Below are 22105 nucleotides of genomic sequence, written 5' to 3'. Positions count from 1 at the left end.
TAATAATGAATTGAGATGGCAACTATCTATGTATTCCTTAAAAGCAGCAGTGAGATAGCAGTCAAGGATCTATATCCACTTCGCTAAAATTTTTCCAGAAGCCAGCACTCCATTAGCGAGAATGATGGTGGTTTGAAAATTTAGGTATCTGTTGGGACAATTAATACGTTGGGTGAATGACAGAAAGAAGTAAAAACAAAACTGCAGGCAAACACACAGGAAAGTGACAATTTGGAGAAACTTAAGGGAAACTTGAAGACAGAATAGAAGTAAGAGCAAACAGGGACAAAAAGGTATTGATAAAGAAATTATAAAAGCAACGGTAGAGAACACTGGCAGAGGAGGAAAGATGAAAGAAAATTACTAACACCAAACCATTTATTGTAAATTTCCATGTAATTTGAGACCAAGGATAACAAGGCACAGTTGATTCTGTCTGCCCAAACATGAGTAAAGTACATTCTTTCAAATGCAGACAAATATCCTAATAGAATTTATTCAAACACCTTAAAGTCTAATAAAAGGGATATATTAGCAAAACATAAATTATCTAATGAATCAGATCTTGCATGGCAAATTTTCATGGACAGACTGCTTGTGACTACTTCTTTTCTTTTAAAATAAAGGTACAAAATAAGTCATCATTTTCCTACTGATGAACAGACTTATAGAAGAATGTGAGAATGACAATTTGTTCCTGGATGTGTTTTCAAAAAAAAAAAAAAATCATATCTAAAGTCTGCTTGGATTTCTAATATACAGTTTTTCAACATTTATGTTTATTTTTTCATAGATGATGTTTTGAGTATCATGGATGCCAGAACATGGAAGCTGAGAAAATGCTGAAGGGTGTCCTGGTTTTGGCTGGGATAGAGTTAATTTTCTTCCTAGTAGCTGGTATGGTAGCTGTATTTTGGATTTTGGATGAGAATAATGCTGATAACATGCTGATGTTTTAGTTGTTACTGAGCAGGTCTTACACAAAGTCAAGGACTTTTGGCTCCCCGTGCTGCCCTGCCAGTGAGGAGGCTTGGGGTGCACAAGGAGCCAGTAGGGGACAAAACTAGGACAGCTGGCCCAGACTGGCCAAAGGGATATCACAAAGCATGTAGCATCATGCTGAACAATAAAACTGGGGAAACTGGCCTGAAGGGACTGCCATTGCTCAGTGTTTAGCTGGGCATCAGTGGGCAGTGAACAATGGCATTGTGCATCACTTGCTTTTTTTGTTTATTTTGTTTTATTGTAATTACCTCCCTCCCCCCCACCCCCACCCCCAATTTTCTGTCCTATTAAACTGTCTTTATCCCAACTCGTAAGATTTTCACTTTTTTTTTTCTTTTTTTTTTTTTTTTCCCCTGATTTTCTCCCCCATCCCATTGGGGGGTGGAGAGTGAGTGAACATTTGTTTGGTGCTTAGCTGCCTGCCAGGTTAAACTACTACAAGGGAATAATTTGCATTGCTAGCAAATGGTTCATAACAGAATATGGACAAAAGGACATTAAACTCTCATCCCAAATTATACTAACAGATCTTTCAAGATAGATTTACAAAAACCTGTTGGTAATAACAAATTATGACAATTTTTGGTTTAGCATGGTAGACATGACTTACTAGCTTTTACTGATGCTAGCTCAGTGGTCAAATTTAAAAATAAAATTGACTCTTGAAAATGCAAATATGTTTCAGATAAAATTTAATAGTGTCCAGTGATATAACTTCAAGAATCTGTCTCCAACGTTGGTATGATCAATTTTTAAAATCATTAGTGACTTAACAGCACACTTGAAAACACCTTCTATCAACTTTATTCAAATGAAAATCTGAAAAGAAATGCTGTAGTAAATAGTTTATTGTTGTAGCCTTCACAAAGGTTCTATTCTAACCCTGTTACATTACAAGTCAACTACACTGTATTTCAAGAGAAAAGAGCACACAGTAATATTATAAATATATACTTACTGTTCCAGAATTAATATACTTTTTCTTTTTTCCTTTTTTCTTTGGATTTATTACCTAGAAACACACATACAAGTATTAAAGCAGTATCATTTGTGACTGAACAAAAGATAATTGTTAAGACACTTTCAACGTATGAAATAGTCTATTTTCAGTGGAATCTAAATTTATTCAGCATTTGGTTTACTTATGCACCTCAATGAGGGGATATACACATATCTCAAAAACAGTGAATTTATCTTCATGGTACCTGCTAGGTAAGCCAGTGCTGCTACCCACATTTGACAAGTAAGGGATTGAAACAACAGAGGTGAGAGTGTTCATTACATCTGAGTACTCAGTGAAACATTTCTTTGAATTTTCACAAAATCCTGCATTTTTATGTACTCCTAATCCCAGTGTTCCAATGTACATGGTCATAACTTCTTTGGCTTACAATGCATCTCTTCATATCTCAGTGAATCTTTCTCCATCTTCTCAGTATTATCTGAGAAACATGGGAGTTGTTCTACTCCTGGTTTCTGTATGTGATGCAATGACAGGAACAGCAGTTGCAAGGCAAAGAAGGCCCAGATCATACTGTTTCAAAACAGAAACAAGCTAGTTATTTCATGAAAAATGGCACTGACCATCACCTGACTGGCATACGTGCACTCCCAGTACACAAGAACCTTCACAGAACCGGACTACAAAGCATTAAACCATTTTCTTGAATGTCTTGAAGTCACATCCGTAAAATCTCCAACTGTAGCCATGGGAAAAAAATTGCTTCCCTTCTCAACACCTAAAGGCAAGTCTCAGTCAGTTTTGTTACATACATGTTAAAAATGTATTCCTGGTTTATTTAAAATTGCACATGGAATTGGAAGCAAAACATTATTTTGTTAATTAGGTTGATCAACTATCTCCTATATAACCAGGAAAACTCAAATCTCTGAGGCTTAGTGCCAAGTTTTACTGTAAACTACTCACAGATGTTCTGTGAATGACAAGGAGTGAAAACGTTCCCAACTGAAATCTCAGTCCCTTAACTGCTATAAAATATTTCACCAATTATGCCTGGAAATGGGAAAAATAGTAAAATGCCTTCCAAAAATTCTCCCCCAACCAAAATGAAATTCCATTTAAAGATTATATCCCTTGCACAGCATAGCACAACTGTGAAATGAAGAGCAGGAAGAGATAACCATCATTTGAGGTCTTCCACAACAGGCTAAACAAGAGTGACTCCTTATTTCCCTCCAGTATGCCACAGCGCTAGGTGCTGAGTATTCTTCAAACCTTTTCCTGTGTAACACATACGTAAGCCCTCTGACACCCTAAAAAATCCCAAACAACCCATCCCCCTCCTAATTACAGTTGCTGAACGGGTGAGCTATGAATTAAATCTGTATAGTAGCGGTTTAGATACAATGCAATAATTCTTGCTGAACCAGAATCTTAGCCAGAAGGTGACTCCTGCAGACAAATGCCTGGAATAGGAAGATGAAGGCAACAGACTGCCTGCCTGCCCTGTGGCCCTTCATTCACATCGCTCCAGAATCCAGTAGTCAGGCCTCAGTTAGCAGCATATTTCTTGCCAGCAGTCATTAAGTGCCCAAAAGGAGACTCATCTGAATCTTTTGCTTCAGGTACCTTGTCAATTGGCTTCTAGGAATTGCTAGGAAATACACTCGAGCTTGGACTGAAATGTCAGGGGAAACAAGGCATCTACTTGGGAGCAAAGATGAATTAATTCACAGCTTCTCTCTCCCCTATAATTGCAGATACTATAATGATTATAATAATTATAAGGGTTTTGCTCAAATTTCAGATAACTTTATTATAAGACAACATTTTTTAGCCTCTGAAAGCCTCACACTCCCGCATTAACCTAGAAAGCTACATGAACTTGTACCTATTAAAAACAAGTCTATCGAACAGAGCTTGTTATAGCAGTGTTTCTAACACAAAACCACTCACACACAAATTTCTCTATCTGCCTTGGGGCAGTCTTCAACTGTAACGCAATTAAAAAAGAATTTGTCCAGTCTCTTTTGTTGTGATACTGCATGGACAGATCATGCAGAAGCAGTAGTAAAGTACAGAGGGTTGTGATGTGGGGAGGGAAACATGGGATGTTCAGGAAATGTATGCTATTGCTGGGAGTAAGACATCGATACTGTATTTAAGAAACTGCAAAATCACTGTAAGGTGTTATGACAGAATTCATTCCTGTTAGGGTAGGAGTCAAGTCGGTGATACAACAAGAGAGGACAGTTTCACTGAACACGATAATCTGTGCTGTGACACTATCTGTAGGAAGCTGCTGTAAATTACAGTACCTCTAGGGTTCATTCTGGATCTAATTAAGAAAAAAAAAACAAACATGACTTTAAGTTATCTTTGTACTGCTTTGCACAGCTGCATCTTTGTTCATCTTCAAAATAAAAGTGCAGCACATAACTGGAGCAACCTTCTTCCCTACCTTGCATTGTTGCTTGCATAAACCACCATATTTGTGATCACTTATTTTAAAGAGTATGATACAGTTCAAAACACTGAAGTTTAATGGCAATGGACCAAGACCAAAGGGTGGCTTAAGACTTAAGGAATAACAAAGATCTGCATACCATACAGAAAAAAAGCAGCCTATAGCTGCATAGGCTTGCCTTCTCTTTATTTGCGAGAATATCTTTCCATGGGGAACTAAAAACAGAGTTCCGTTCTGAGAGCCACTAGGCATGCAAACTGCATGGTGCTGGAACTCATGGTGTAAATGCAGAAGCTGACCTAAATCCTTCAAAAAGCATACCTACAACCTAGAACGTCTTACGTATTTTAAGTTAAGGATTAAGATTGCATCCATGAAAATCTTACAGACAAGCTGGTCAGGAGTTTCACCAATCCAGATACATATGGTAGCCTAAATGCAAGAATAAGCTTTGCTATCAACATGGAGATAGAGAGGGAACAGGAGCACGGTCCTCAAAACAGCCAGTCACAGAACTATCCCAAAAGCAACTACAGCCCATATGAATCCACAAATGAGAAGGTGGCATCATACAGAAGCGCCTGTGTTGCCTGCATAGTAAATTGAAAGCAAAGTAGCTGTCCATTTAAAAGAGGAGAGGCTCCATAATAACAAGACTACACTAAATGGAGATTTGGTCAAAAAAGGTATTCCCGGTTTTCTGGATGGCCCCGATGACCACTGTTGATCCTGATGCTGGGGAGCCTTAGATACTACTTCCTCCTGGGGAAGGTGGAGGGATAAGAACAAAATCTTGGCTTTTGGTAACATTTGGAGGCCAAGGACAGAGCCACTGAAGAAATATGAAGAAAGTATCACACACAATGTCACAGGTCCCATCCAGGACAGAGCTCTAGAATACAAGAAAATAAATACCGTCAGAGACTTCCAAAACAGCAGAACTGTAAGTGGAAAAAACGTTAAATGTCTTATTTCTTTCAGTTCCTATACTTGGTCTGTGTTATATAGGACGAGTGTTGAAACTGCTGATGCAACAAGACCCATTGTATGCTAAGAGAACTCCTCTAGAGAAATGAGAAGGCTCACTGTATGATTACATTTTCCATTTCAATCCTGCTAGCAATCAGACCCAGGAATGGGGACATGTACTGTGGTGTGATGACAGCAATCTATTGCATGAGGATGAGTCAAGGTCTAATCCAAACGATCAAGGCTCCACGAACTGAGACAAAATGAAGGTAATTTCCACCAGGATGCACGGTTGCCTTTTCTATCTTTCCCTCGGGAATTCTGGCAGATGCGACATTTTCCTGGGTTATGTTCATTACTCAACTAATATAAAGACCTTGTAAGTCCATTACAGAGGAGACAACAGCCTCTTCAATATGAAAGAAAGGAAAGCACAACTAAACTTAACCTCATAAAGAGAACGGAACATTCCTATGCACTAATAAACTCTGAAAGGGACAAAAGATCCCATATTTTGTATTCAGTTTATCTTTATAAAGGATCTGTTACAAAGTTATCAGAAAGTTTGGAAAACTTCCGGAAGTCATGGGGCAATGCACATCAAAAAAGTCTACCTTTAACACTGTTCTTTGGGTGCATGACTACCAAGATCAGAAGCACTCAATACAAACTTCACATGCAGACTTTCCTAAGGTTTCTCTGTCCCCAGCATATAACCACCCTGGGACAATAAACATAGCACAGACTGGACCCTGCGAAAACAGCAGTTTTCTTGTGTTGTATGAATGCTCATAGCCAGAAATGAAAGACAGCAAAAATAATAGAATTGACTGAGGAAGACAACAAAAAAGTGAAGTTAAAATCAAAGAAAAGCTCTTTGTAGATCTCTGAAAGTGAGGCTATAAAAGACCTATAAAGCAAACCCTACAGATTCAGCACTTTAGCTTAGAGAAAATGAAAGGATTGGGCACAATCCATCCATTTAGTCTATGAGCATATGTGAAATGGAGGGTGCCAAAAAGCTTTCACACAAATGGCTAGATATATGCCTACGTATGTGAAAATGCAATAGTGTGCATTTCCACACACGGAAATACACAGGCCCCTGGAATACATGTGTTATTTCCATGTGAAAATTGCTACTCTTGAGCCTCTGTGGGGAGTACCTCTTTATGGTAATGCTGCTTTGATTAAGCAAACCACCTGCTCCCAAACACCATCAGTATCACAAGACAGCTGTGGGTTTCTGTGCAAAGACATCAAGAATGCACACCATCAGAAATTAGATGCTCAGGTACTGCAGTGTACCAAAGCACTAGTCTACTGCTGGGAGAAAAAGCAATGATGAAAGGACACACACAGCATTCAGGCAACTACACTTAGTTACCTATTACCTGCACCACCTAAACTAGTGGAAAACACTTCCTGGCTTTTGGCACATACGTGTGTATACTCACACACACCAAGGAGGAGGAACTCAAAACACTTCATATGGTCCTACCATGGGAAAGAAATCAATTCATAGAATCACAGAATCATTGAGGGTGGAAAAGACCTCTAAGATATCTGGTCCAATCTTTAACCTAGCACTGCCAAGCCCACCATTAAACCATTCCTTTCACTGGAATTCTGGAAGACAACTCGAAGTGTGCAGTGCAATACAGTGCAGATGCTTGACACAGACCCAGGCAAGTGAGTATGTGCAGAACAGTGTAGGCAGACTTCCTACCTCTGGTCCCAAACGGAGGATGATTATGCTTTATCAGCATCAGAACTGATCATTAGGCTACAACAATTTAAGCAGAATTCCTAGCTCAGGCAGCATAATTGCAAAACACCTATCCTGCTTCTAGCTGTGGAGCACATCCACAGCTTCTGGAGTTGCTGTACTATACTCTGTCTACCAAAAATAAAGCTGAAGCGACCAAAATACATTTTACATCTTTTACTCCTATTCCCTCTCCTCATTTAACACACCTTGAAATTTCACATTATATTTTTCATTCCAGACTGAAATTCTTCTGAGATATTAATTTTAAAACGATGTTTTAATACATGAGTCTTAATGCTTAGACTTTTGCAGTCAATTTTTGTGCCAAAACCTGGAATCACTTTTAAAGGGACTTTTCCGAAATAGAAGAAAATAGGTTGAAAATGAGTTCCTTCATGACACTCTAAGTTTGTGCAGCTCAGGTTTTGTTTGTACAAACATCTTGATTGCTTCTGAGACAGATTGCTTCTTTGAGGACAAAGGGAATATAGATGTAGTCTACATTTACCTACAATACATGAGAAGGTCTTAAAACAGTTAGAAGTTATCTAAAGATGTAAAACCCTGTACTTGAATTGATAACTGCCTGACAATCCCAGCAGCTGGCAGATGAATGAATACCAAACTGGAAATAAGAAGGAAATTTTTAAGCAAAGATCGTAACTGATCACATGAGAAAACCAACCAACCACCACCAACAACAAAAAAGCTAAAAAACAAGCTAAATTCTCTGTCACTTGTAATCCCAGCATCAAAGCTGTAAAGATTCTGAAGTCTGCACAAGACCACACACATACGAATTTGCATTTGATGTAGGTATCATCAGATATTTGTATAAAAGAAACTAGCACAGGATCACAGAATCACAGAATATCTTGGTTTGGAAGGGACCTTAAAGACCACCCAGTTCCAACCCCGCTGCCAAGGACATGGATGCCACCCACCAGATCAGGTTGCCCAGGGCCCCATCCAACCTGGCCTTGAACACCTCCAGGGATGGGGCATCCACAGCTTCTCCGGGCAACCTGTTCCAGTGCCTCACCACACTCTGAGTGAAGAATTTCCTCCTAACATCTGATATAAACCTCCCCTTACAGTTTAAAACCATTCCCCCTTCTATCACTACATGCCCATGTAAAAGGTCGCTCTCCATCTTTTTTTATAAGCTCTCTTCAAGTACTGAAAGGCCACAATGAGGTCTCCCCAGAGCTTTCTCTTCTCCAGGCCAAACAGCCCCCGCTCTCTCACCCTGTCTTCACAGGAGAGGAGCTCCAGCCCTCTGATCATCCTCATGGCCCTCCTGTGGACCCACACCACCATCCCCAGAGCTGGAAGCAGTACTGCAGGTGGGGCCTCACTGCTGTGCCAGTGCTGAGCTGGTTGCAGCGTGGCCCTCCCCTGGACCACTTTAACAGCCCCGCATCCCTCTTGTGCTGGGGGCTTCAGACCCAGATGCAGGGCTCCAGGTGGGGCCTCACAAGGGCAGAGCAGAGGGGCACGATGCCCTCCCTCCCCTGCTGGCCACCCCTCTGTTGGTGCAGCCCAGGACGCAGTTGGCCTTCTGGGCTGCAGGCACGCACTGCTGGCTCGTGTCGAGCCTTTCGTCCACCAGAGCCCCCAAGTCCTTCTCCGCGGGGCTGCTCTCAGTGAGTTCTTCTCCCAGTCTGTGCTCATGTCTGGGATTGCCCTGACCCAGGTGCAGCACCTTGCACTTGGGCTTGGTGAACCTCATTAGGTTCACGTGGGCCCACTTCTCCAGCCTGTCCAGGCCCCTCTGGATGGCATCTCTTCCTTCTGGTGTATCGACTGCACCACTCAGCTTGGTGTCATCTGCAAACTTGCTGAGGATGCACTCAATCCCACTGTTTATGTCATTGATGAGGATATTAAACAGTACTGGTCCCAAGATAGACCCGAGGGACATCACTTGTTACCAGCCTCCACCTGGACACAGAGCCACTGACCACAACTCTCTGTATGTGGCCATCCTGCCAACTCCTTATTCACCAAAGAGTCCAGCCTGCAAATTCATCTCTCTCCAATTAGGAGATAAAGATGTGTGGGACCATGTCAAAGGCCTTATAGAAGTCCAGGCAGAACTTATAATATGTGTAACAGTTGGCAAAAGGAGAAGTAAATGATAAATTGCCTATGTGGAAATGAGGCATAACCCACTAGTTCCTTCAAGTTATATCACGCCAACCCAGCCATCTGAAGTTCTCTTCTTATCCTACTACAGTTCAGTGCCCACACACATGCACACACACCTACTCATCTTTAAATCTATTTATGAAGCAACACTTTTAGATTCTCTGTTCTTCTCTATAAAAATAGAAATGGAAATTAATTCCAAAGCTTTGATTTTGACAAGCACTGTGCAGATTTGATCAGTTCACATGAAAGTACTGGAAGTTTTCTCATTTATTTTCTGAAAGCGAGTAAATATACTCAAAATACTTACCTCATACACGTTGAACTGAGACTGCCCTCTTGACAACTCTCTGTAACTTGTTGTGAATTCTCCAATGAAATCATGACTATATAAAAAAAATCAAATCAAATGCACAGTATTTACTAATTTAAATATGTAATATACATATTCATAAAAAAGAGAAGTACAGCCAGTACAAACTGACACCCAGGAAAGCAGCAATGTCAAAAGATGCAATTTGCTTAAAAAACTTCATTTTCCCTCCATTGTGTGCTTACTCTACTAGTAATCAAAATGTAGAGATGATTTATTAGGTTAAATCTTTCTGATAGCTTCTGCTTAGCTTAGCCACATAATGGGGACTAGGTTGTAAATTAGTGATCTGCCCCCCATGAAAAAAAAATCTCAAAGAATTTCTTAGATTCTTAGCGAATCTAAGAAAACAGAGTGGGCTATTAAAGGCTATCACCACTTTCTCACTGGATCACCACTGGCACCACAGATATCTAAACGGTGTGTGACTGTATGAGAGAAAGGGAAGTACCAAGAGTGAGAAAGGAGTAACTTACATCAGAAAAGACCAACCCTACAAATTTATGTAATGTGACATTCAATGGTGCTTTTGAGAGGAAGACCAAGGCTTATCGCAGTTGCTGCCTCTACCTGTCCAGGAGGAGAAAAGCAATTCACTGAGGCTACTCAGGACTGGACTCTATCAGAAAGTAGATCTTACCCTAATACTAAAGCCGTGGTTACAAGCTTTTTCTTTCTGAATTCTACTCCTGATCCAAGAATAAGTTCCACACTCCAGTGCTCTGTCACCCACGTTTTGAAAACTGCTTTGTCAACTCTTACCCGGGGCATGGCATGCAGCCAAGTAGCCGCTGGGAGCAGGGTGGCCAGAGGGAGCGTGCTGGGTGAAGCATCCTTGCGAAAGGCTTCTGGGGTCAGGGAGCTGGAGCATGGAAACCACATGGCTGCTGCCAGAACGGACTGACCTGCAGTGTCACATCTCAGAACACCTGGAGCAGGCAGCAGCCACACGGGAGACTGCCAAACAGCCAGCTACACAACTGCCAGGCGGCACAACACCTTTCTGTGCCCATTCTCTGCCCTCCCCAGCTGAACACTGCTCACTGCTGCTCCAGCTCCCGTTCCCTCCTGGCCCTGTCTCTGTTTTCAAACTTTTTTCTTAAAAAATAAGACTTTTTTCTTAAAAAATAAATTTTAGAGATATTGTTTCCTTTCTCTAAACGCTCTCAAGTTTGCAACAACTATATAACCAGGGCAACAGAAGAAGTATCATATAAGCAATGGAACTTGAGTTCTATACAGGCTGTAGCACATAAGGTATATTAAATTTTGGGTCACCACAGCACTGGAAAAAAAAAAGTACCTTGGTTGAAGAGGAACCCTTCCCTTTCATAACAATTCTTACCGTAAATTTTCAAGTCAGCTTGCTTATTTCAAAAGCAGAAATTCAAGCAATAGCTCAATGACTACATATGAATATGCTGTAGCAGACAATAAGCAATTCCAGACTGGGTTCTTTCTGGTAAAAGTACTTAAAAATCTGTACTGCTTACAAGTAACTGTTTCCTTAATTCTAAGAGACACTGGAATGCTTCCTTTTTTCTTGTGGCAATGTTCACAGACTGGTTAAGAGCTAGGAAGATTTAATTCCTCTGACTAATCTTGTTAAATAGGTGTGGACATAAATGATCATTCTCAGAGTTCTCTGCTCTTAAAAGATCATTAACCTAGATCTGAACACTCACTATTCAAATGGATGTACATTCCTCCACTAGACTGGCTCTGAAAAAAAAGCACCTGCTGGAAGTATTAAGAATAAAAAGATCCCTCCCCACACTCCTCATCGCACAGCACCCCATGCATTTCCTTATTAGTCTATGAATTGAGAATCCAAAGAAATAGTTGTCTTCGACAGACTTTTGCCTTCCTAACATCAAGTATTCCTAGGCTTAAACACTTTTGTCCATGAACTGCTTATCAGAGACTCTTACTACATTAAATAATCACTTGAACCCCAAATCCCTAAAACTGCCACTTATGTTAATATGCTTTGAAGTGCTGAAAATCAATTTCAGAATTATCAGAATTATTAACTTCACTTATCTTAATGATCTAAATGAAAAAAAAAAAACAACAATGGAGGAAAGGACAATCATCACCAGAAATGTCAGTAAGTAGGGTGAAAAGCCCAATCATTTAAAAATCAACTAAGCAGCTGGAAAAGGAGGTCAAACATGGAGGACAAGAAATAATTTCAAAGCACCTGGACTCTGAGGCTTATGATCTCTCTTGCAGTGTTTAGGTTCTCAGATAAATTTTTCTCTCTTGCAGTATTTAGATTCTCAGATGGCTGTTTTGGTGGCCCCAGGCTTGTATGGCACTATTTATAATTTTAAAATCCAAGAAAAAAAACATTTATTCTATGTAACAGATCATGAATGTCAAGAATATGAAGTGGCTTTTGTACCACCTATAAAAGGTAACAATTTCTCCGAAGTTAGTAAAAAAGCCTTCAGAGAGAAATAAAAACACCAGAGAATTGCTGATGTTCTCCTTTTCATATTCACACAGCGCAGAACTCAGATGGAGCAGACATGTCTACTGTATTCTTGGGAATTTTCACTGAAGTGCCTCAATGGAGGTTGCCTCTCCAGTTCCAGGTTTTTTTTTTCAAACTTGCATATGTGTAATTTAGCAAGCTGCTCCAATGCAGCTGTTTATAATAATTTTGCTTTCCTAATAAAACAGTAATACCTCAAATAATGTGCATCTACACTGTTACACCACCTATAAGTTATACCACTTAACCGGAATTTTCTAGCAAGGTTTGTGGAACTGTTGTGTTACTCCCTCACAGCTCACTTGCTCAAGATCAAATGTAAGAAAAGAAAAGAATTTTCTACAGTTTTTCCTTTTTTTTCATTATTTATTTTTATCTGTTAGGCCCATTCTACATCCACTAGACTACTTTCCTATTCAAATTTTTATGTCATGGATATCAATGCAACGTGTTGCAATACAGAATCTTCCAGATGTTTTCAGCAATAAATGACACCAGAATTCAGCACTGGAAATACAAGCAAGCTAGTATTTCTGTTGAGGATGAATGAACTAGAGAAAATAATCCTGTGCAGTTAACTATTAGTATAGAAGTTTTTGCATTGCCTGATTAAAACCAGGTAAAACCTATTTTTGTTGGAAATGTTAGGTCTGCTAAAACACACAAAAAGAAGAAAATCTTTTAAATGAAGTATGAAAGTATCCAATGGGAAGTTGCAAATTATCTTATTTTTCCTCCTGTAATACCTGCCTGCAAGTACTTCATTGATAAGGACGCTCAAGAAAAGAGGTCACCAGTTTCACACAAGTGGGCTTCTCTGAAGCAACAAAAACAACTTTTGTGACTTCATAGCACCAAATATTTGGGGGGGTTATCACAGCTCTTAGAAACAAGGGTTATGATTTAGAACAACTGTTTCACATTTTGACAACTTTTGTATGAAAACTGGTTTGAGACAAAGAAATGCTTAATAATTAAAAGTGTTAAAGTTACAATGGTTCAGTGGTACATTTTAGTCAAGAAATTGTAAATGATGTTTGAAAATAGATGAGAGTTAAGAATATACAATTACTCAATGTAATTCATGAACTTGACAGTAAGAAGCTGAGCCCTCGAGCTGTTTTCCCAAAGCACAAATAACAAGGCATGAGGAAAAAAAAGGAAAAAAAAAATAACAAACAACTCTAACTCAAGACTGTTGAATAAAATAATACTGATTCATAAATCAAGTATATGCACAGTAATGTTGTCTTACTGATTGCAGAATAACCTGCAATATTCAGTATAACTTGCTTTGCTATCTCCAGGCTCTCTGATGATCTTTCAAAGGTTGTTTTTGGCCAGAGTACACAACTCTGGAGCAAAAAGTTGCAGCCCAGTGAGGTAATCAGATCGTTTATCAACTGCTCATTAATAAAGTGTCCATATTTGTGTAACAGTGGCTTTGTACAAAAAAAGATAGACTAATTAAGCCATTTTGAATAGGATTCTCTTCAGGTAAATTTGGTTAACTCTAAGTTAGATCAGTCAGTTACGTTCTTGCTAGGATCACTAGTAAGTCATAGGCACCACCAAATGGCAATTTATTCCTGTTAGGATGGATTAAATCAGAATGTAGACGACCATTTTCCCTGTTTGCTACTGAAGTAGCTTAAATGATTAGTTGCTTGATTTTTAAATTGTCTGAAGTTATATGAGATGGGCACTGTCTTTGAGGAATTTAACATGTGAAATGTCAGTGTTGTCTGCTTCTAAATTCACAAAAGGTGAAAAGCAAGAGGCAAAAACACATACAATTAGAATAAAAAGGAATACATGTAAGTAATATTCTTTTTTTCTTTTCATTAGATACTAGTATTACAGGTATTAAGAGTGAGATGTGAGGAAAAGCAGATAATGTTTCAAACTGTTTGGCACAGTAGAGGCTAATGATTGCCTGAATTCCACAGCATGTTAAAAATTTCACTGGAAGCTGCAGCTGTACAATATTACTTCTCAGATTTCTTCCCTTTCTTTCTAATCATACTTCAGTTTCTGATTTTGGAGGAAATAGGTCAGCACATGGGGTTCAACACATTAATAAAATACTATCTTTATTTTTAATAACTTGTAAATATTTAAGTTTTCATTTTCATATTATTTTCACAAAATATTGTAGTTTAACTATATATAAGTATATCCCATTTTTTGAAGATTTGGCAAATCTAAGTGAAAAACAGAGGATGTTAATAGAAATTAATCTTTATAGTGATGCCACAACTTTTTGTTAATAATGCTTTGATAATTTATATCCCCATATTTTTAATTGCTAGAATATGTTATTTTGTTCCTTCAGGGAATAGCTAATCAAGGAGGATGAATTTGCACTAGCAGGTGGTATTTATAGAGGGTAAACATGTGGTAAGAATACTTATAAATCAAGATACTTCATGACAGAACCAAAAAGACAAAAGTATAAGCTGAAAAGGCTAAAACTGGTTTTGGCTCTTGTCGGCGAAGAAATGAATGGCAGCACAGAATATATTTGCCTATTATGATTACAAGATCTACTGGGCCACAGAAGCACAGTATCATAAGCTATAATACCAGAAAAAAAAAATGCTTTAGCAACATCAGAGACATTACTATATAATAAATACTATACTCTTAAAAATTCAAATGTAAATGCATATTATTATATTGAAAATATAAAGATTAATAAGAAATAGTTAAGACAGACCAACTCATAGAGAAATGGAAATCAATATATTCTTGTATTGCATGCAGCATCTAGTACCATGATTTATGAATATGCTTTCTATCCAAAATATTAAGATACAAGCTCAAGCATTTTTTAAGGAAGAGGTATCAATCCAGTCTGACTGAAAATAATTGTGTCTTGTTTGTCAAAACAAGGACAACTTGAAAAGCTGATTTCTCTGTATACTGTATACTGTATACTGTACAGTATACTCTGTATACTGTATACTGTATACTCAGTAAAGACAGCAAGGTTGAACAATTATAAATTCCTCATCTTGAAATTAGCTAAAGAAAATCCACATATATTCCACCACCCTCTTTTTAGTGATGGAGTTATTTAAAATCAGGTCTTACCGTTCTAGAGTTTACAAGAATGTTTTGATGAGGACAGGCATGGAAATGATCATTCAGATCACATCTGAAATTATGATAATCAATAGGTAGTTTCTACACTGCTATATCTAGGCAACCATGCCTATCAGTTACAGGCTCAGGCATTTTATCCTACTTGAAAAGAAAACCAGCAGTTCATGAAGCAACGTCTTAAGCAAAGAAAGGAGTTCATAAAATGGATTATCCCTCCTTTCACACATGTACAGTAACTGTTAGAGATCACAAAACATTCCATCTTGCTTGTTCCATGTATGAACATATACACATCATGTTTGAAATGGGATGATACATCAACATTTACCTCAACTGCAAAACAAGAGAACTGTAGCACAACTTTTTTTTTTCAGTACCTGTGACTCTAAATATTGAGACAGACTATTCTCTAGTTCAGTTCTGGCCACTATATATTTACACATTTTTAAATATACGTTCATGGAGAATCCTGAAGTTTAACAACGTCTTACCTTCCATCTCTATCCCAATCATACACTTCTACTTTAATTGTCCTAAAAGAAATAAAAAGAGAAAACAATATATATATTTTAATGTACTACATTGCCTTTAATATTTACATTTTAATAGGATATGGAAAAAATCAACTGTACCAAAGCCAGAAGACCAATTTTTCCAGTCATTTCTCATGGTGCAGAAAACAGCAAGTCAATCAGGCTACCCAATATAAATTCATGAATGAATAGTAAAATATGGTGAAAGCTAAAGAAACAAGCAAACATATTAGAAGCTTAACCAGTATATTTTTACTTGCTTATGCTCTGATTTTTATTTTCTTTTGTAATCGATCCTTTAAACATAAAGTATTATCTATCAACATTTTTAAAGAAAATCAGCAAAATGGAACTTATTGTGGTTGTTTCTTGTGTATGCTATTACTTGGAAGATCCTGGGGTATCTACTGTGGGGTAGTAACATCTTACAGAAAAAAAAATGTATTTATATTTGAGAAGATGACTCTTCTCTGAAAAAGAACAGAACTTGAGGAGCACCTTATGAAACAAAAATTCCTGGCATAGTACTGTTTGCAAACGTTCATAATACAAAGTAATGCACGCTTCTAGAATTCTAGTATATAAATTTTGGTTCTTAAATGAAAATAACTACTCCAGAATAAAGCTAAACTTCAATCTGGTAAACAATGTTAGTCTCTGCTAAATATTCTGCAGTGGTGAAAAATGAAAACTGTGTGATTCAGCCAAGGCATTGTGAAGGCACTGGGGCTGCAGATGAAAGAAATCTGTAGTACTTCAAACACTGCACTTTTCAACCCTTAAACTCCCTTTTACCCCACAACAGAGGAAGAGGCTGCTTTGCTATCTGACCGAAAAGTAAAGCGCAGGATCATTTTTTTGAATTTTTGATTTTTTTTGAATTCTTGTAAAGCCAAAAGAATGGTTCTTTAGCTCTTGCATCAGCTTATATTAGATAACCACCACATTAAGCAACACATCCACAACTCTGGCTTCCTAGAATGAAATGGGATCAGCAAATCATGGAAGCATGGGTGGGAACATGACATAGGAAGCAATTTTTCCCAAACTGACTGATTGCCCTGGGCACCCTGGGAATGTTCACACTCCTCATAGTAAATCAGGAGCTGGTGGGCAAGTTGGGTAATAAAATGTTAAAGTCTGGCAATATACAATTACCCAGTGTAAACACTTATTCAAGAGAACTAATTATAATTTATTCAATTTAAAACACGATTGAGAGACAAATTAGCACATTATTATACACATAAAAAATACTGATATTCCAAAATAGGCAAAGGAGGAGTTGGTTTCTCTTGATGTTTCTCTTTTCAACTAAAATTCTCTTTTCAACTAAAATTTAATTGCTCTACCCACGTAATTTTTTATATTTTATCTATCTTGTAGCATTTCAGTTTGGGGTTAAATTACCTTAGGATGACAACTAATTATAATGACAGTTGTTCTTCTATGGAATGAAATCAAGAACAGTTCCAAACAGTTCCACTGAGTGTTTGATTGTTGAAATGATATGGTATTTCATTTAGTAAGAAAGGCAATATCACAGAGTTTCTTTCCCCAGACAACCATTATTTTACTTACAGGTTTCAAAACCTGTTACTACTAAGACAGATAAGACAATAGTAAATTAAGATTTATAACACTGGTAAATTAAGATCTACATGAGGGTCAGTGGGATTTAAATTTTGAATTGTCCTACAAATCTGTGTTTGAATATCTACATACCTACTCAGTTAATACCTTAAATACCTACATTAAAAAAAAAAAAACTACAGAAAACTTTAATTATTAAGATCAATTCTTAAGATTTTTGACATAAATTCTCAATAAGTACAACTTCAGTAAGAACAACTCTTCCTTGAATGAAGCTCCTTTTTCCTCAAATTCATTCCACATTAAAAAGATTGATCACCAACCCTGAGTTTCACCTATTTTGCATGACAGATGCATGGCTATATGCACTAAAATAAAGACCTTTCAAACTTTCATGTACTGATATTTCAGTCTGCTCTACACTGCTATTTTACCTTAAAGGACCCAGTTTCTCTATTTTCATTTAAAAAATTATAGTTACACAAAATTGGGATTTAGGAAACCTCTGTCTTAAAACTTTCATGCAGAAAATAACTGTGTGTAAGTGCTATTTGAGAGCTCATATTAAGAAAAAGAAGAGAACAAAAATTTTAAAGTTACTAAATACTACTATCAAAATCCCTGTGGTGGTTTAAAAGATATTGTATGATGGTATAGTTTGAGAAAAGCTAAGCAAATTCTTGCCTTTTCACAATGAAAACATGGATAGAGTTCACTTGGAAGCATTAGCTAACTGCAGAATTACTCTTCCCAAAACTAGAATGAATGTTGACTGTGAAACATATCCTTACCAATTACATTACTCTCACCTTTCAACATCTATCACAGAATCCAGAGCATCATAATCTAATCTGTAAAACTATCATTATCCAAAAGAGACTTTGGGGTTTTATGTTTTTATGTATTACCAAACTGATCTTAGCAATCTAATCCTCACCTTTAGAAATAAAAGTTTTCACATTAAATAAATGAAAACAACAACAACAACAACAACTTTTGATGCTTCTTTTGGGCCATCAACAAATAATAATTTGAATTTGACAGCTAAAATGTGTTTCTTCATTTGAAATATGATTATTATAGGCAGGACTACAAAGTTCCATTGAGACATTTATTTATAAGGCATTCACTGAGTACATTATGTAGAAAGAATTCAAAGTACAATCAACATGAGAAAACAGTAGTTACACAATAATTTGAAGCATGCCATTATATTTTTTTGTTCTCTTTTGGAATGCTGGAATTATTTCAATATTGCTTCTAACACAGTATCTTTTTTTTTAATTATTATGAAAGCCTTTTCTTGAATATGATAAACAGTGCCGAGTACAGAGACTAGCATTATGAGCACTATTTTGCTTTGCATTATGCACATATATAAGTTAAAAATTCTATTTGATTAGAATTTACTTATTATGAAATTTCTGCATTTTTTTCTATCTAGCTGAAAGAGAAACCAATGTGAATGACAGTAACTGTATTGAGTACTTCACAAAGAGAGTATTAGGAATGTAAGAGAACCCTTTTTCCTCCACTTTGAAGCAACGTGACACCAAGTACTGGAAGAATATGACATAAAATAAAGCAGCTAAGATCCAGTAGGAAGCACTGAGAATGGTCATTCCCAAAAAGAATGATAAAAACAATTCTACTTTCGTAGAAAAAAATCACAACTCAATTAGCTTTTGACCTTTCCATTTTTAATAAGCTGCTTATAAAAACAGAACTTTATTACCGTGAAAGCATTCTGCTTAGCTTAGTGAATATATGCACTTCTTACTATCCTGCTTCTTCAGTACTAACTACTTAGTTTAAGTCAAGTGAAGCACAAGTCAGGACAAGTGTTGATTTCTGCTTATACCCTGACATCAGCTAGTAAATTACAAGTTGAAGGAATGTCTCCCCAAAAGACTAGGCTTTCATGGTAACAGATTAAAATAATTTTACTTCATACATTTCACTGATTAATTAACTTAATAAAGTAATGTAGGTATGATATGGCAAAACCATGTGCTACAGCAACTTAAAACATACATGAATGAACAGTAATTACGTACATGGAAGCTGAAAATGAAAGGTCAGGTAGAGAAAAAAAGTAACTACTTAAATTCCAAATTAAAGATTCTTTCAAAGACACACTCATAGGAAAATTATCAATTTGAATAAATTCTTTATTTCCCTACATGTAGTAATAGGTTTCAAGAAAGGATTGGGCTTCTGCTGATGGGAACGTTAGTTCAGGGTTAGGAGAGTGCAATACAGAACTCTTTTATTTTAACTGGTATTCTATCTGAACTGACTTTTTATCTGAACTGATAAAATACATTCAAAGTATAAAGGATAATAAGATATGACCATACCAAACTCAACTTAATAAAACATATTTTAGGGGGTTACAAGGCATTTGAACTGTATTTTTGACCTTTTGCCTTTGAAATACCCAGACAAGTACATTTTGCATCTCTTGTATTTTCTCTCCTTTATCTTTCACCCAAAGTAAAGCTGAATTGAATCTATACACTACATGCAGCTTACCTATTACTCATACTCCTATTCTAGTCTTCATATATTTCGTTCATATTTCTTTCATTATTTTAATCTAAATATTACATTATACGCTGCTAAAAGAATTATGACTAATGGTAAGTCTATACTTCCTTAGAGTCTTACTAAAATAATTTCAGTACTCCAGATTTCAGGTAATAAGGATACATAAATTACCAGACATTTATCTGGGTATATAATAATAACAGTGATATCTCAATGCTTTTCAAAAATATGAATAGGGACAACAGAACAAGTCATCAGAAGGGACTTAAACATTTTTCTTGTTGATATTGTTAGAAGTTAGCATGTCCATTTTTAAAGAAGTCTAAAGATACCCATAATTCCTCAAATCAACTAACTTGCTTGATAGTATTGGTAAAACATTAGTAAAACCATGGTTTATGACCATGTTTTTCAAAGATGGACCCTTTTGCATTGGATCACTGAAAACGTCAACTCTGAACAAGATAGTAATTAACTTCTGGGTTTCTAATCTATTTATCTCTAGATGAGATCTACTTATCTCATCTATATATATATTGTAAATGCTCTCAGTTATCAGCATCCTCTGACATTACAATGTCAACCAAAGAAGGCAGACATTGGTGTACGTTTTTCACTGAAACATTATATATTAAACATTAATCCTTGTGCATACTAGTACCAGTGGCCAGCCAAGTTAGTTATTTTCTTTCTAACTTTCTTAATCACCATAGAGACTGAAGAATTTTTTTTCCTGAAATCACTGCTAGCATTTCCTACAGATATAGCATATTGGCTTAATTTTTGGAAATTTAATTTGGTGTTTTGAATACATAATATCCTTTCAAAATACTGAGTAAATAATTTAAATAACATCCATAACTGAACTGTTTAGAAAAAACGGATCTATAAAAGAATACATGAGTTAGGAAAAAAAAAGTATATGCTAGGAAAGCGTAACCTACAGCTTACCGGTCATAGTCTCCATTACACAGAGCTCTGACAGAAATCTTGAATGCCTGCCACACTGGATTTAATGTATTTTTTACAACTTCTGTTTTGTGGCAGATTGTAAAACTGAAAAAAAAAAAAAAAAGATATATTTGGATTTATGTATTTTTTTATTTGTGTCAGCAAACATGGAATAAAAAGAGCTGTAATCTGTATTCACTGATACAATGTCCATATAAAGTTTAAGCTAAGAAAAGAGTAGTAGTGAAATCCAGGAGAAGGAAGGCAAGGAGGACTGATGAGAACAGACCTGTTTGTGAGTGATTACAGACTAGGTCGCTACACAACTCTAAACCTAAAATGTTTTTACCCAAAACTTCCACCAGACTTACAATCACTCAGTGAATCAGTTCAGGGAAGAGCGCTCTCCACCCCACCTGTTTAAACAGGCTTTGTACAGCCAGAAACCAGTCACAGATCCAGAAGGAAAGAAGTCTGGAGAGGATTTGACTCTTTTTTAGCAGTTAAGATACTTAGCCAAGGGAGTCTTGGCTTTCTGACTCTTGTTCCCCAATTAATGTCTAATTTTTTTTAACCAAGGCTGTCTCAGGTAAAAGATATAAACCTCTACAACATTCCATGACCACCTTCTCTCAAATGAAATGCAACGTTTTAATATATATTTTGCTTTCTCTAAATGATGCAAAATTAAAATACGTCTGAAACCTCATAATGGAAAGTGATTGTTCAAAAGAAAATAGGAGGCAAGGTCACTGGTGAAATCAATACTGAAATTCTACATACAGATGACACTAAAATTCTCCTTTGAAGGAATACATTCCTTAAATTCCAAAGGCCTAAGTTCTTATCCAGGCTATTACTGAGAAGGCATGGCTAAAAAAAGTTTTCTAATTGGGATATTTTAATTCTACTTCCTAGAACACTGTCAAAAAGGTAGAAGATATTTCCAAATTTGCAGTATAAAGAACTTTGACCTAAAACAACATATAGGTATCAGAATATTCTGAAGCTATGATTTTTTTTGGAATATTCTATTTAATTTAAAGACATGCTGTATCTTAGGAAAAGTCATGCTATTTAACTATTATGACTATTTTTTTTTGTTCTATATTTACCATACATTCAACTCTTAAAACCTTTAATTGCAGTATTTGATGTTTGTTGCAATAGTTT

The 22105-nt window shown here is 36.7% G+C and overlaps 1 protein-coding gene across 1 annotated transcript in view; it reads right to left on the bottom strand.

The window, feature by feature from the left end:
* Positions 1-22105, bottom strand: part of CPNE8 (copine 8) — a 104019-nt gene that overhangs the window by 27856 nt on the left and 54058 nt on the right. Inside the window, 4 exon segments of the mRNA XM_040544735.1 lie at positions 1964-2017; positions 9635-9710; positions 15797-15838; positions 20933-21037. Coding sequence (XP_040400669.1) covers positions 1964-2017; positions 9635-9710; positions 15797-15838; positions 20933-21037 — 277 coding nt within the window.

This window comes from Cygnus olor, chromosome 1, assembly GCF_009769625.2.
Source record: "Cygnus olor isolate bCygOlo1 chromosome 1, bCygOlo1.pri.v2, whole genome shotgun sequence".
NCBI lineage: Eukaryota > Metazoa > Chordata > Aves > Anseriformes > Anatidae > Cygnus > Cygnus olor.
This window is presented reverse-complemented; position numbering and strand designations above follow the sequence as displayed.